This window comes from Trachurus japonicus, chromosome 17 (assembly GCF_045865225.1).
Source record: "Trachurus japonicus isolate A0001 chromosome 17, Traja_1.0".
Lineage (NCBI taxonomy): Eukaryota > Metazoa > Chordata > Actinopteri > Carangiformes > Carangidae > Trachurus > Trachurus japonicus.
The window spans coordinates 17,093,612-17,108,166 of record NC_140923.1 but is presented as its reverse complement, the minus strand read 5'-3'; the positions used below and the strand labels follow the sequence as shown (position 1 = coordinate 17,108,166).

Sequence of the window (14,555 nt, the reverse complement as noted above, 5' to 3'; positions counted from 1 at the left end):
CAGACAGATGTTTGTGCTCAAAGCTTTGCCTTTTTAATAACCGTGCAAGCCGGGAGCAGCAGCAACACTCAGGTGGAGCAGTTGAAGAGCTGGAGGAGCTTAGATCTTATTGAAGGCAGCAACATCTACACTCTGGACCTGCAGAGGAAGAAAACAAGTAAAAGTGTATATTTATTTCAAAAAAGTTATTATATTGTGATGTAAATGATTTTAAATTCAACAGTTTTGATAGTACAAATAAAATAAATGCGAGATACTATATCTTAAAAGTCTAAGACCATTTTTTTTATAATAAAGGATAGATTTCAGGCAAAAGTTTAATTGTTGGGAAATAATTACAAATTGCTGCCATTCCCATATTTATCCATCTAATGCAAAGCTGCAGTCAGAGGCAAGATGGCTTAGTCTAGCAATGACTGGAAACTGGGAAACAACCAGTCTGAAGTAAAATGAGATGAATTTTGTTATTTTTCAGACAAAGTGTCTTTACAGCATGTAATGTTTTATTAAATTTTTGTTTTGGCAAGGAGCCATGGTAGATAAAACCTCTGTTGCCACTGAAAGTGCAGTGAGCCCCACAGATTAAATTCCATTCACCTCCATTGTTTTGAGGTGGGACCAGAATGTTTCTATTTTATCTGCTCAGGTTTTTAGAAAAGCTAAACAAGGAAAAAAAACCTAACCACCTGAGAAACATCTTTTTTTTTTTTAAACAGAGGACGTTTAAATCAAAGTGTCTGGTACTTACGAAGTCCTCAAACTTGGTGATCTCCTCCTCCAGGATGTCAGTGCCAACTTTGTCGTCCTCGACAACACAGTTGATCTGCAGCTTCTTGATGCCGTAGCCGACTGGCACGAGTTTGGACGCTCCCCACAGGAGCCCGTCCATCTGCACCGTGCGCACACACTCCTCCAGCTTCGCCATGTCTGTCTCATCGTCCCACTGATGACACACAGAGAGGTCGACACAAGTCATCACAGGATCCATGTGTCAGAGCAAAACATCGTCATACACTTACACACCTAACTTTATCTAAAAAACATATTCCATCTTTATCTATATTCAATAAAGTTAAAGCAGAAGAAAGCGATCCGGTCGTTTTGGCTACTTCTTGTCAGCCGATGGAGTTAGCAGCAGATCCATAAAAAGAGCGAAATTTAGGAGGATACTGAGATGGATGACGGCGGCTTTCAACAGGTTTAATACAAAAGCCATGACGGCCCGTTATTGTGACAACAACTGCACTGTTGCGAAGTCACGTTGCTGCTTTGACATTTTATTTACATTTGCTTCGCACATGGATGTGACAGCAGCGGATGTTACGACGTGCACAGCTTTGACGTCATATCGGAGCCTTAATTACCACATTTACATGATGTTTTTTAATTCGGAATTAATTATTCTGAATTAAATAGTTCGGAATTAAAATATTCTCCTTCGAGTTTACATGGAAATAATTCTGAATTAGGGTTTACATGGAAAACACATTAAATCGCCTTTATCGCTAATCGCTAACGTCTGGGGGTCGGGAAGCGTTCTGATTGGACATGGGGTACACGTGTTTACGTATTTACGTCTACCGAAAGAAAACAAACTCCATTCTCGTGTGTGAAGTGAACAGAGCTGCAGCCGCGAGCCGCTCCGCTGCTCCTAAACTTAACTTAGAAGCAGAAAGTTTCTCCTCTTAACTGCCAGGATGGCCTTCCCTGGGTGTGTGAGCCTGGAAGGCAAAGCTCACTGATCGCCTTCCCCGCCTGGCCGCCCCCAGCGGCGGCAGTGGCCGGGCTCCTGGCAGTGAGCTTCGCCTTCCCCGCCGGAGCAGCAGCAGCGGCTGCCGGGCACCGGGGTCTGTGGAGCGGGTTCATGAAGCCTGGTTGTCACGACCAGCAGTCGCTCTGGTCCCGCTCTGGTCCCGCCCCATGTAGAGGCTACAGTCCTCGCCGCAGGCGTCCCCGGTTCGAATCCCGCGTCGGGCAGACCTTTCCTGCGTGTCATTCCCCCTCTCTCTGCCTCCCCATTTCCTGTCTATCTCTACTGTCATCACTATCAAATAAAGGCAAAAAGCCGAAAAAATATACTTAAAAAAAAAAAAAAACACTGCGGCTGTAACGTTATGTTGTAGCCTACTTTTCACGGCGACACACCAATATAATACATCCATGCGACACACAGAGCGGCAAGTCAGTTGATAGCCTATCCTACGCATGCATAGAACGACAGGAATTAATTTTAAAAAGAATAAACGTTTACATGATTGAGGAATTAATTAATTCCGATTTAAAATAGTCATAAACCGCCCACTTAATTCGGAATAAAGTTTAATTCCGAATTATATTTTCACTCGGAATTAAGTGTTTACATGGTCTTTTTAAAGCGGAATTAACTTTTATTCAGAATTAAATTATTTTAATTTGGAATTAAAGCTCTCATGTAAACGGGGCAAGTGTCAGTAAATTCGAGTAAAAATACAGACATCACTTATCCCGTGCGAATGCACCGCAAGAAACACAGATGTGGGGGGGTAATTTACAAATTACCAGAGGTCCCCAGGTAATACTAATCCCGTGCGAATAGAGCTTAAGACTTATATTAACACAAAAATATCGCTTACTTCTGCTTTAATTTGGGAATGATTTCACACATTTTTAAATGATTAATAAGAAATTAAGTTTCTAATTAAATTACTTCCGTTTCTTTTCATTCATGTTTCTTCCCCACAACTGTAGATTAGCAGTGGAAGCAGTACATTTAACTGAGCTAAATGACTGTTACGTACAGGCTTGACGTCCAACAGGATGGATGACTTGGCGATGAGGGTGGGTTTCTTAGCCTTCTTGGCTGCATAGGCTTCTAGACGTTCCTGCTTGATGCGCTCTGCCTCCTCATCCTCCTCGTCACTGCCGAACAGGTCGATGTCATCGTCATCGTCATCACCACCTCCGTTTTCCACCTTAACCTGTTTGGCGGGAGCAGCCTGGACCGGTGCGGCCTGTTACAGCCGATCAAGAGGGAAAATAAATTAGAGCAGTTCTGGACAGGTTCATTTTTTTGTTTTATTTGTTTAATCCATTTGTTTGCACAGTTCAAACATGATAGTAAACAGAAAGTTATAGGACACAGCAGTTGCAGGTGAGAAAGGCAGACAGACAATAACGTCAAATAAATTCTTAAGCTACCTTAGCACATGGGACAGCGGCTGATGCTGGTGTCTTCTCCAGTGAGGCCACTCTGGACTCCAGCCTCTGCATAGCTGCTCTCATGTCGGCCACCACTGAACAAAGGCCACAACAGGAAAAGTTGAGTATAAATACTGCAAGACAATACACAAGTGGGCAAAAGGCCAAATGTGGTAGAGACTCGGCACACACCTTTGTGCAGAGTCTGGTTCTCCAGCTCCAGGCTCTTCATGCGTGTAACCAACTCCTGGTCGCCTCCGTGTGAGGATGACTATGGAAAAACAGACAAAATTCAATTAAAAAAAGTGCTTTGTTAGAGACTGGGGTTGACATGGTAATGAAGCAGGTCCACTATGATCCAGGAGGAGGTCTGAAGTGAATGAGCAAGCAACAAAACAAAAAGTGGTGAGGTGTAAAAAAATAAATAAATAAATAAAAAGTCATGCAAGGCTAAAATCTATTTAACCATGACCTGAATGAACTCCACACACACACACACACAATGCTGATGTTATATTTACTCCCTCATTAGTGAGACGACTGAATATTTACCAAGTCAGCATGCAGGTTCTGTTTTAAACAAACCCTCAAAAGAAGCAACCAATTAATAATCATCTATAGAGAACGGTTCAACATTTGGGGAATAACAAGTTTTCTCACTGAAGGTTGGATCAGGAGATTGATCCCATCGTAACCGCAGCCAGCCCAGCACACAGACGGAAAGCAGTGGGAACCAGCTGGCCTGGGTGACTGATCCCATAGCAAAAACTACTTTGGTTTTTATATGAATTACAGTAACCGGACATGACCTTAATTAATGATGTTCAGAGAAATTGGGTGGATTTATTTCCAACAGTTTTCTTTTGTTTCCAGTCTTTGTGGTGAGGAAGGACAGATATGACAGTGGAGCTTCGCTTCCGATACAAAACACTGGATAAGTCTTATTTCCCAAAAGGTCAAACTGAGCTTTATCAATTAATGAGAACTTCATTCAGAAGCTACAAAAGAGAGACATAAAAATAAAATATCTGACTTTGCATAGCAACATTTTAAATGGCATTTGATGATCATGACCACAACATGCAGACAAAAATGAACTGATTTTCACCCCGAAATGAAACGTCATAAAAAAACCAGTTAGTGGCGGTGTATAACGGCAGATGCAGGATGATGGGTGAGAGACGATGGTGCACGATGAGGACGTCTTAGTGATGCGATGATAGTAACACACTCCACATGGGGCAGCCAACACACCCGGCTGCGTCTCAGCCGTGCAGCACTACAGCTGAACGTGGAGGACTTACATTTCTGTGCTGGCGTTTCTGCTGGCGCCCTTTAGGCTGCTGCAGGGCCGTTTTCACCTGCACCCGGTAATGCACAACGTTAAGGTACGAGAGGAAATACACAAAGAGAGAAAGAAAGAAAGAAAGAAAGAAGCAGCTGGAGGCAGAAAGTCAGGCGTTACACAGATCTGCAGAGGCGTCAGTAACAAGATAGAAAATAATGTAGATGGTTTAAAATAAAGTTAATGAGAGATTAATTTAAAACTATCATATTTTAAAAATAAACACTAAATCAAATAAGAAACATCAAGAAAACCTGCAGCTCTACAGAGCTCTTCAACACATTTTATCTGATTCCTTTACAGGCGACATGTTGAAGGTGTGGGGTCTAAAAACTCATTAGTAGTTGCTCGGTGGTGAGTGATGTTTGATCAAATTCAAACTGTGTTGAAGTATTTTTTTTCACATCTTCCCATTAAAAAAAAAAAAAAAAAAACTCATTCAAAATACTTCCTGAACCTCCTGTAATTTAAAATCACGGCAAGACTGAGCCGACGCACTCACATCATGCTGATACTAAGAAATAGACCGAAAAACATTAAAACCATGATGTCCTGTTTTAACATCAGCTACATGTAGGAACCACTGAGTTCTATTTTGATATACTGTTAAAATGACCACAATTACACCGTGGGCAAAGTAGTAAACAGCACTGATGTGAGGACAAACACATGAGCAACTTACTGCTCAGACTCACAGAACAACGAAGGTTAATAGCCAGCAGAAGTTAGGGGGGAAAGCAGCACGGAGGAACAGAATAAACCATGCAGCAAGTTTCTCAACTTGGAAAAACAAGTCTGAGAATTTGACTCTATACTTGAAACACTCAGTACGTTTACATGCATGCTTAATTATCTATGCTCACAGCTCGATTTGAACGTCTTGTCGGACTTCTGACGGCGGCGATGTGTGTCGTTTTCAGCGGTTAATATGGCCCCCCTGTCCTGTTGACTTTTCTGTCACCCAGTAAAAAAAACATATATAAACAACTAAATAAGCTTAATAAATTCTCAACTATAGTCGGGCTGAGAATAGGATACAAATGATGGTCCACGGGCATCCTTTTTTTTCTAATTTATGAAACACATTCGCTCGCTGGTCGCACTGTGAAATGCACTGAATCGGAGCCGACGCCGTTTTTGTTTTTGTTTTTTACTTCTCTGCTCCACTTTGTGTCGTATCTACTGTTATGGAGCATGTGTACATGCATTGTCCAGTTTCAGTCCGATTAAGGCGTATACATGCTGAAGAAAATCGATTTCTAGTTATAGATAGTCCAGTTATAGTCGGATTAAGGCAATAATTTGTTTTTTTCAAGTGTCATGTAAACGTACTGACCATTTCTACAACTATCCCCCCATCATAGGGCTGGTACTCACACATCAGTTGGTACAGCCCAGCCACTACAGGGGGTGGGGGTTGGGGGTCTTTTAGCTCATATGTAGCACAGTACTCACTCCGTTTAGGGACTGCTGGATATTCTGTCGGGATTTAGCAATGTCCAGCAGGATGGGATTAAGATCGTTCTTCAACAGACATGTGTGGGTAAAGCAGTGGTGAAGCGGGAGCAGGGACAAAGACAAGAAGTAGTGCACAAAAACACACTCAACAGAAACACAGGATGGCCCGTACGTCCAACATCTAGGGATGAAGTTGTTACTAAAAGAATTGAGTGCTTTGAAAATGTAAGATGACTTTAAAACCTCCACAGAGCTTTTTTGGAGACAAAACCCTCGTGAATTCATGCACATAGAGGACGAACAACCAAAGTAAACAAATGTCAGTTCTGGGTCATCTTGTGTCTGATGTTGAAAATATAAAAGTTACAAAGTCTGGCAGCAGACCCGAGGGTGCGTGATGACCCGACCTGCACCTCCCATGGCACAGCTGTTACTTTCACTTCAGAACATGTTCACTGACAACTACTTTGCACCAAAGAAACGGTCCCAGTGCAATAAAACGTTGAGAGAAAGGCCTGTGGTTGACGTTGCGTTAACTAAGTCATCATTTCTGTAAGGACATCCCATTCAGCTCCATTTCTATTTAAGTAGAAATTGCAATAATTAGTTGTTATTTGATAACAAATGAATCCTTTAAAAGCCATTTATTGAGCAAAAACAGGGAACGATCCAAATAAAAAATGTTTTTCCTCATCAGATCCTTATGAATTGAATACATAAAAAAGGACTGAAGGTTTCTTTTCCTTTCTTGTCACCTAAAAATCACAATAAGCACAGAAGGAAATCTGCATTTTTCTGTTTGGGTGAGACTCTGAGGGATCATATTGTAATTTCTCTATTGTTTCCTCAGGCCTGTGTAGTAACTCTGCCGTTGCAGCCCTGGACGGCCTGAAAAGCAGAGACAGCTGCCAAATCACCTGACCCCTCTCTCTTCTAAATCGGGTGACTTAACTCACTCGCACGCAGCTGCTCTGGGCAGCCCGAGCGCTGGTGACCGTCAATGATGTAATAACTATTGCTTTAAACCAACAGGCTGGTGACTGAACGGACAGGGGGGGAGCTGAACAGCAGCTGAGAGGGAAGCATGGAGTGAGGAGGTGTCAAGCAGCAGGAGGAGCAAAAGGAGGATCCAACAGACAGAAAATGCCACAGGTGCAGGAATGAACACAAGAGGACGTCTAAAAATAAAACCATACTATATGTCCGTGTCTTGGAGCTCAACGAACATATTCACGTAGGTCCAAGAGGATTTTGTAGTGGGGCTGCAGATAAAAGTCAACCTATTGGAGGGTTAAAAACATCTTAGCATTAAAAAAGTGTATTTTCCCTCTTACCTGTTGCTGCTGTGTGGAGGGGCCGTTGACTCCCTCGTAGAAGCGTTTCTCCGCCTCATCGTAGCTGTGTTTGTCGAACCAGATGTTCTCTGTGGCGAGGCACTGCACTCCACTCATGTTGGTACTGAGGAGGGAGGAGTGGGGGACACATCATCAGACGATGCAATAACACCGAGCGGCGTTTGACACTTTATCGACTGACTCGTGGTCATAATAACCAGGTGTTAGGTTGTTACAGCCAGCACAATCAGTGACGGGAAAACGGGCGACAGAAAACATGGCTTAAATGAGACGCTTGACCCTGACGCTGCTATATTACAGGTTACAACAGCATGCGGAGTCACACAGATGGAGATGTGGGCCAAAAAGGGAGACGCAAACATCGAAGCGTAACACAGACAGTCTCATAAAATGTACAACCAGCAAGCTGACACAGGGATAAGGCATTGAGGCATCATATTATGCAACAACAGATAACAAAAAGTACAAAAAAAAAGTGTTAAAATAACCTCTATGTTTCACCTCTCTTTCTAATTGTGCTGATGGGCGACTACAGCAGACAGACAGGCATTTACACATTCCTCAGTCAGTGAAAACAGAGTTGCCAGGTCTGCAAAGTCTGGATTACAGAACAAAACAACGCCCACCCAGCACCCCCCCCACCCCCCCTCAGTTTAAACACAGACTCAGTTAACTACAGGACTGTATGTTGATTTAAGTTGAAAATAAAATGACAACAGGATGCAGCGGTAAGGTGCTCGTTCCAGGGATCCATGAGAATTAACTCCGATCCAGGAAACACAGTTTGACATTTTAAGAGTTTAAAGGGTTTATTAGACGCCAAAACACTGCAGAGCAGTTTCATTAAACTCTGAGTTGTACCACTCTGGGAAAAAAAGTCTGATCTTTAAACAGCAGCGATTCAGCAAATAACAGAAGTTGGACGGTGTTGCATCGGTGTGAATGTTTCGATAAACCTGCGTAGTAGCAACAATATATTTAACACAATATATAAGTTAGCAGAACCGAAAAAGGCCAAACAAAAATGCAGACAGACAACAAATTACAAAAGAAAAAAAAAGTCATTATGGTTAAATAAACTGAAAACACACATCAAGTCTCTCCCATTCCCGGTGTGAGAGGTGTCATACTTGTCCCTTCTGGGTCTGCTTTCCGTCTCAGAGAAGCCCCTCTTCCTCTGGTTCGGCCCCTTACTGCCTCTGCCCCCCTTTTCAGTCTCAGAGGAGGTGCGATTGCGGCCTCTACTGTTCTGGCGGTGGGGGGTACCAGAGGCCTTCACTGTGGCGACCGGGTCTTGGGCGCGTCTGGAGCGGAAGGTCATGGATCCTCTGGTGTTCGGGCTCCGTGGAGAGGACGACAGAGGCCCGTTGTGGTTGTTGTTGTTGTTGTTAGAGGCGAGCCGGCGGTGGTAGTTGCCCTCGGCCTGCTCATAGGCACTGCGGTTGTGCCAGACCCCCTCGGCCTGCATCCCCTGCAGGACGGGGCTGCGGCCGTAGGAGCCGCCGGCCTCCAGAGAGGAGCTCAGCCGCTCGTCTTCGGGCCCCGAGCTCTCCGACTGGGACAAACGCGTGCGGCGCCGCAGCCTCCCAAACTGGAGATTGTCTCCGCTGATGATGCCTCTCTCCATAGTGGGAACGCTAACCCCCCCGGAGGTGGCGGCTCCTTTTTGCTGATTGTTTGGCAAAGACCGATCCATATCTCTAGTAAAGCGCCGTCTTCTTCTCTACTCACTCATGAGCCACGTTTGTAAGGAGAGAAAAGAAGCAACAGGTGGAAGCTGGAGCCATTAGTTCAGTGTGAAGTTAGCATCACAGAGGAACTTGCTGGTTAGAAACATCGGGAAAAGCTCATAAAATGTGTCGCCAATGTGGTCTTGGAGGCAAAGAGACAAGGGACTGATCAAAAAGCTTTGTTCGAAAAATATTCATTATATCTAGCTTTGCAGGAAGGGTTCAGATTGAGCTGAACTTTTACAAAAACAAAAAATCCCAAGATAAATTACAACAGTTTATTGATCAATCTCACATTGGACTTTTAGAAAGCAAAGCCAAAAACACACAAAGCAAAAAGTAATGTGGGTAACACAAATGACAAAATGGTGCATATGGCTTAATTTGGGTTAAGATGTGATTGCAGTGTTTCCTCAATTTATATATTAAAAAACTAATACCAGATTACTTTGAAATACTTTTCTTAATTTCTCCAAATTCACACAGGTTTAAGTTTGCTTTTTTTTGTTTTGTTTTTTAACTTGAAACAGACCAGGTATAATATTACACCTTGATAATAATGGATATGATAGATAGAACAAGGCTACTGCTGTCAGACACAGCTGTGCCCAATTAACGAGGAAACACTGTTTGCATTAAATGTGACACAATGCCTCTTTTGAGATGTCTAAATACCCAACCTGTGCAACGGTGTCTGGCTCACCTTTGTTTTGGCATGCTGGATGATAATGTACGCTACCTATTGTGGAATCAAATATTTAGAATAATTCAACGTATTTACTGTGCAAAAATAAAAACCAAGCAAGTCTGAATTATGATAGTTAAAAAGAATCCCCAAGTTACTCTCTTTTAAAAGTTAAAAGCCTTTAATCCATGTTTAACCTTTAAAAAACGTCTACGAATTTCGGCATACAAGCCTTCCGACGCTTTAAAAGAGAGTGCCTTGGAGATTATTTTTAACTATCATTTAATTGTCCCATCCAAAGAGCGCCCCTAGGAAACAATTTCCCGGAAGCGCTCCTTCACGTTCAAGTCTTAATTATATTGAAAATCATAAATCATTTCATGAAAATCCAAGTGTAACAGTAGTTTTTGCCTTTGAACAAGCAGCAAACATCACAACCCAAAGACACCGATTTCATGCATGAAACACAAATTCAAAACTGTACACAACAGTTGACATATGCACTGTTGATGCAGGAATATAACCTTAGTGGCCAGTTTATTAGATTCACCCAGTTAAAACTAATGCAGCTATTCACTAACGTTACAGCTGTTTGAGGGGATGTGGTTATTTGTCAATTGACATTAAAAAAAATTAGTAGATTTGATTTGTCAGTCATTAGGGAGGCTTGAGTGTTCAAAATGTCCTTTTGACTACTGGTACTACTGAATATATTGATGTCACATTACCATATTCTGGGTCTTCATGAAGGCAGGGTTAATTGCGGAGCAGTTGTTAATTTCAGCCAGGTGTGCTCACCAATAAACTGTGTAGCCTACTGTGTAAAAAATACTTCCAGTGCATCATATAATAATTGCAGTAAACCCTCGAGCATGTGTTAGACGAGCATCTGCTGAAAAGGCAGATTCACCATCAACACTCACCTTTAGTAAATGGGGTTTTGGAGCTAATGTCCAGCAGAGAAATGAGAGACAATACAGAAAACCAGAAAAATGCAATAAACATCAGCTAACCATAGGAATAATATATTCCATTAATGTTGCAGGGATGCTGGCTAGCGTCAAGGCAAAACTATGCTTTTCTTTGCCACATACTGTAAAAATAGGGGAGTGCACAAATAGCAACAACTTGTCTTCAATATCGCAACAGTTAAGGGCAAGTGATGGTAAATGGCAGTAAAAGTTTGATGTATAATCATCTGTTGCTTTAACACCGACACACCAGGCAGAGTTACGTTACACAAGTTTTTGACAGCCCCCTCCAACTCCAACTTGCAGGTTTGGCTGACCACGTGGCGCTTAAAAAGTCTGAATTCAAAAATGCTTAGCCGGTTTTACAAACAGTCACACTTATAAATGTCGCGTACCATAAAAAGGGAAAACTTTAATGTACTTACTATTGGTTTTATTCGACGTTTTATGGCTCGGAAACCGTCCACTGACGTGCTGCCTCGGCTGTAATCCGGCGGTGGAAGAGAACTTGCATTAGCGGACCGCCCGTGTTCTTCAGTCTCGGAGGGGGAGGGATGTTTCATTTTCAGCACTTTTTTCGATTATTTTCAAGTTTGTTTGACATTTGTGAGAAACATAGTGACATATTAACTCACAACAATAAGTAATCGTCCAAAAACGTTGAGATAAAAAGGGGAAATTCGTGTTTTCGCAACTATTCGCCCCGTACCGTAAGATTGGTATGGTCCAGTTTTGGCAAAGACTCCATTTCCCATGATGCTCGACGTGGAGCGGTAGTTAACGGACAGCTGTAAGCGGTGATTATCGTGATGTTTTGACAGGCTGTGTAGTGGGGCCTGTCGCCAAACGGAACTGTGATTTTGTTGAACAACTGGGCAAAGTTGTTTGCTTTTTGTTTGTTTTTGTGTCTCTCTAGTTCGACAAATTGATGTTTGTGTCTTTTAAATCTGGATACGTGTCAGGAAAAGGAAAGTTAAGGCTAAATGTTAAAGTTCTCAGCCAAACAAACAAAACAAACAGTAGCCTATCAAATAAACTTTTACCTCCCTTTTCCTGCAGAGGGCAGAGTAGGCGAGCCAATTTAAACTCACTCCAATGTATGGGTGCATGACTTCTATTGATAGGTTGTGATTGATAGATTTTCTATTTTGGTTTAATTTAGCTACTTTATAGATAGTTTTCATGATTTCAGTTATTTTATTGTTTAGGCCTACAGGTTATCTTTTAATGGTCCTTGTACCCTACTATTTTTTGGTGCAGTCTGGTGTTTCGATGCAGTGGCAAGTGTAATGTGATTGCAAAATTATTTATTTAAAGAACTAGTAGCCTATAATAAAAAAAAACATGTACTATACACAACTATGTCCACGGTTGAAAAGACTTTAGATTTCCAATTTCAGTTTAGTGTTAATTTTAATTTTTTCATCCACTTAATAATTACATTACATACATACATTTTATTTTCAATGCACTTTATATTCAAACATAATCTCGAAGTGGTATAAGTAAATTTTACTTATAAGTCCCGTCTTTATAATACTGAGTTTGTATAGGGATGATGACTAATTGAATAAGTTAATTTTACATAATTTGCATTAGCTGTTGTATTAAAGGACAATTCCGGGGAAATTCAACCTGGGGCTATAGTTTCCTAATATTTTAGGTCTAAAATAAGGATTCTGAAGATTTTCTTTTTAATTGCTCCTGTTTTGCAGTAATTCTGTCTGAGACTTTGCAAGACTTTGTATTACAGCTCCATTTACAAGCATGTCGGCTTTCTTGAAGTAAACAAACCTCTCGGTGTATGTTTGAATAGCCATCTGACATTGTCTGTGGGGGGGAAAAAAGTGGTTTTGTGGGATGTAAATAGCCTAAACAGCGTAAGATCAGTCCACTGCCATTCATCGCTGCTGTGGCGATGCAGGGACAGACAGAACAACTGCAAAACGGGAGCAATTAAAAAATATATCTTCATTCTTTTAGACCTAAAATATTAGGAAACTATAGCTCAAGGTTGAATTTGCCTGGAATTGTCCTTTAATACAAGGATTAAATTAATATTTGGATTTGTTTACAGGTTTTACTGAGCATCCGTAGTCATTATGTTGAAACAGCTGCAGCCATACGAAGTAAAGGGTATAAATCACAGATGAATTGAATGCACAGAGCAGTCAACATCGGTAGGAAACTATAGCTCAAGGTTGAATTTGCCTGGAATTGTCCTTTAATACAAGGATTAAATTAATATTTGGATTTGTTTACAGGTTTTACTGAGCATCCGTAGTCATTATGTTGAAACAGCTGCAGCCATATAAAGTAAAGGGTATAAATCACAGATGTATTGAATGCACAGAGCAGTCAACATCGGTGTTTCGCACATTACCAGGAGTGGGGATCGAACCCACGAGGACAACTGTCCATTGGATCTTAAGTCCAACGCCTTAACCTCTCGGCCATCCTGGTCTGTCAAACACTGTGTCAATGTGTCAATCTGTCAATCACTGCGTCATCAGTGCTGGTTGCAATTGCACAATAGGTCATATTTATGAGATATGATTTATAGTGCATAATTTGACCTTCAGAGAAGCCAGATCAATAAGGTTTGGGGCCTTGTCTCTTTCTAATACTAACTGTCAAGAGTAATAAAAAAAAAGAAATACTGTAAAGAATCCACACTGATAATAATCTTTTACAAATACCTGTGACGTGAACATTTCAAAGTAAAGGAAATGTGTTCGATAAAGACTTCTAAATGTGCAGCTTGAGACTGAACATCTTTCCTGTGAGACAGAAATCATTGAGGCACTTCTGAATTGTGACAGCTTCTCAGATATGACAGATGTAGTGGAGCTGTCAGATGTCAGACAGCTGGCCTCAGCTAACCTCCTGCTAAAAGGAAAGGGCAGTTTCATCATCTGTGAACTCAAGTGAAGCGTCCATGACAGTTGTTTTAAACCCATGAGGACATTAGGCTACACAACGCAACAAGTTACTCAAACATTTACAATTAGATCTTATCTTTTCTCTTTAATGGTTAATACAATTAAATGTGCTTTTCAAGACAAACTATTTGTGATTTATAATAAACATCCTTCTTTGACCTTTTTATTGGATCATGGAGTTTAACAGCTCTAATGTCACTGATTTATTCATTTATTCATGTGTCATCGTGTCCTCATTTCTCAAGCTCCCATTATTTCTGATTGCAGTTTTTTTATTTTAGCATTGTGCTCTACTTCCCATCCAAGTGATGCAATTGGGCTCTGATCTGTAGTGTTTTAATATCAATATTACACTTCCATATTTCATCTGGGGTGCCCTCTCTGACTCAACATCAAAGGTGAATGCCCCTTATTAGACGAACGCACACAGATCAGTTGGTCTGGAGAAAACCTTGAAGTGTTTTGGTTATAAAACTTGCATGTGCCTCATTGACTGTGTGTGGATGGTGGGAAACTCACTTTTGTGGAGCCAGAACAAGCTAAAATGAGATGTCAAACCAAATAAAGTTAATTTTCCAGCGTTGCTAGCAGGTATCACCCCAGGTCTGAAGATAATTTGGCTTCAAGAAATGACACAACATATTTAACGGTTCAGTAAAATGGGTGTCCATGTTCATTTTTACTCACAGTAGGGTCGAGTTTTTAGACTCCACTTGCATCAAAATTTAATGGTTCATGCTTTAGCTTCAGGAAAAAGAGGGCACACATGTACAAATATCGCCTGACCTGTGTTGGCCTCAGGAATGACACATGCAGATTTGAGAAATAAATGAGCGATGTTCCCATTTAAGCGCTGATAAAACCTGCTCTGAGCTTTTAGGAGTGTGATATA

At 41.4% G+C, this 14,555-nt stretch overlaps 1 protein-coding gene and 1 non-coding gene across 15 annotated transcripts; both read right to left on the bottom strand.

Moving 5' to 3' along the window:
- Window positions 1-10: 10 nt before the first annotated feature.
- Window positions 11-11,198, bottom strand: eef1da (eukaryotic translation elongation factor 1 delta a (guanine nucleotide exchange protein)). Of its 14 annotated transcripts, XM_085803979.1 has the most exons (11): window positions 11,147-11,198; window positions 10,674-10,696; window positions 9,769-9,804; window positions 7,315-7,438; window positions 5,978-6,046; window positions 4,482-4,538; window positions 3,370-3,448; window positions 3,178-3,272; window positions 2,778-2,990; window positions 749-943; window positions 11-138 (listed from the first exon to the last, which is right to left on the bottom strand). In XM_085803979.1, the coding sequence occupies exons 3-11, from the start codon at window positions 9,780-9,782 to the stop codon at window positions 100-102; spliced, it is 885 nt and encodes a 294-aa protein (XP_085660105.1). In that variant the 5' UTR covers window positions 9,783-9,804; window positions 10,674-10,696; window positions 11,147-11,198; the 3' UTR covers window positions 11-99. The 14 variants fall into 14 exon arrangements, with proteins under 14 accessions (XP_085660105.1, XP_085660109.1, XP_085660101.1 ...); XM_085803983.1 differs by lacking the exon at window positions 5,978-6,046; XM_085803975.1 differs by lacking the exons at window positions 5,978-6,046; window positions 9,769-9,804 and adding an exon at window positions 8,466-9,065.
- Window positions 11,199-13,101: 1,903 nt separating this feature from the next.
- Window positions 13,102-13,184, bottom strand: trnal-uaa (transfer RNA leucine (anticodon UAA)). Its single transcript has one exon. It is a non-coding gene; the product is annotated as a tRNA-Leu (tRNA).
- Between the last annotated feature and the right edge of the window lie 1,371 nt (window positions 13,185-14,555).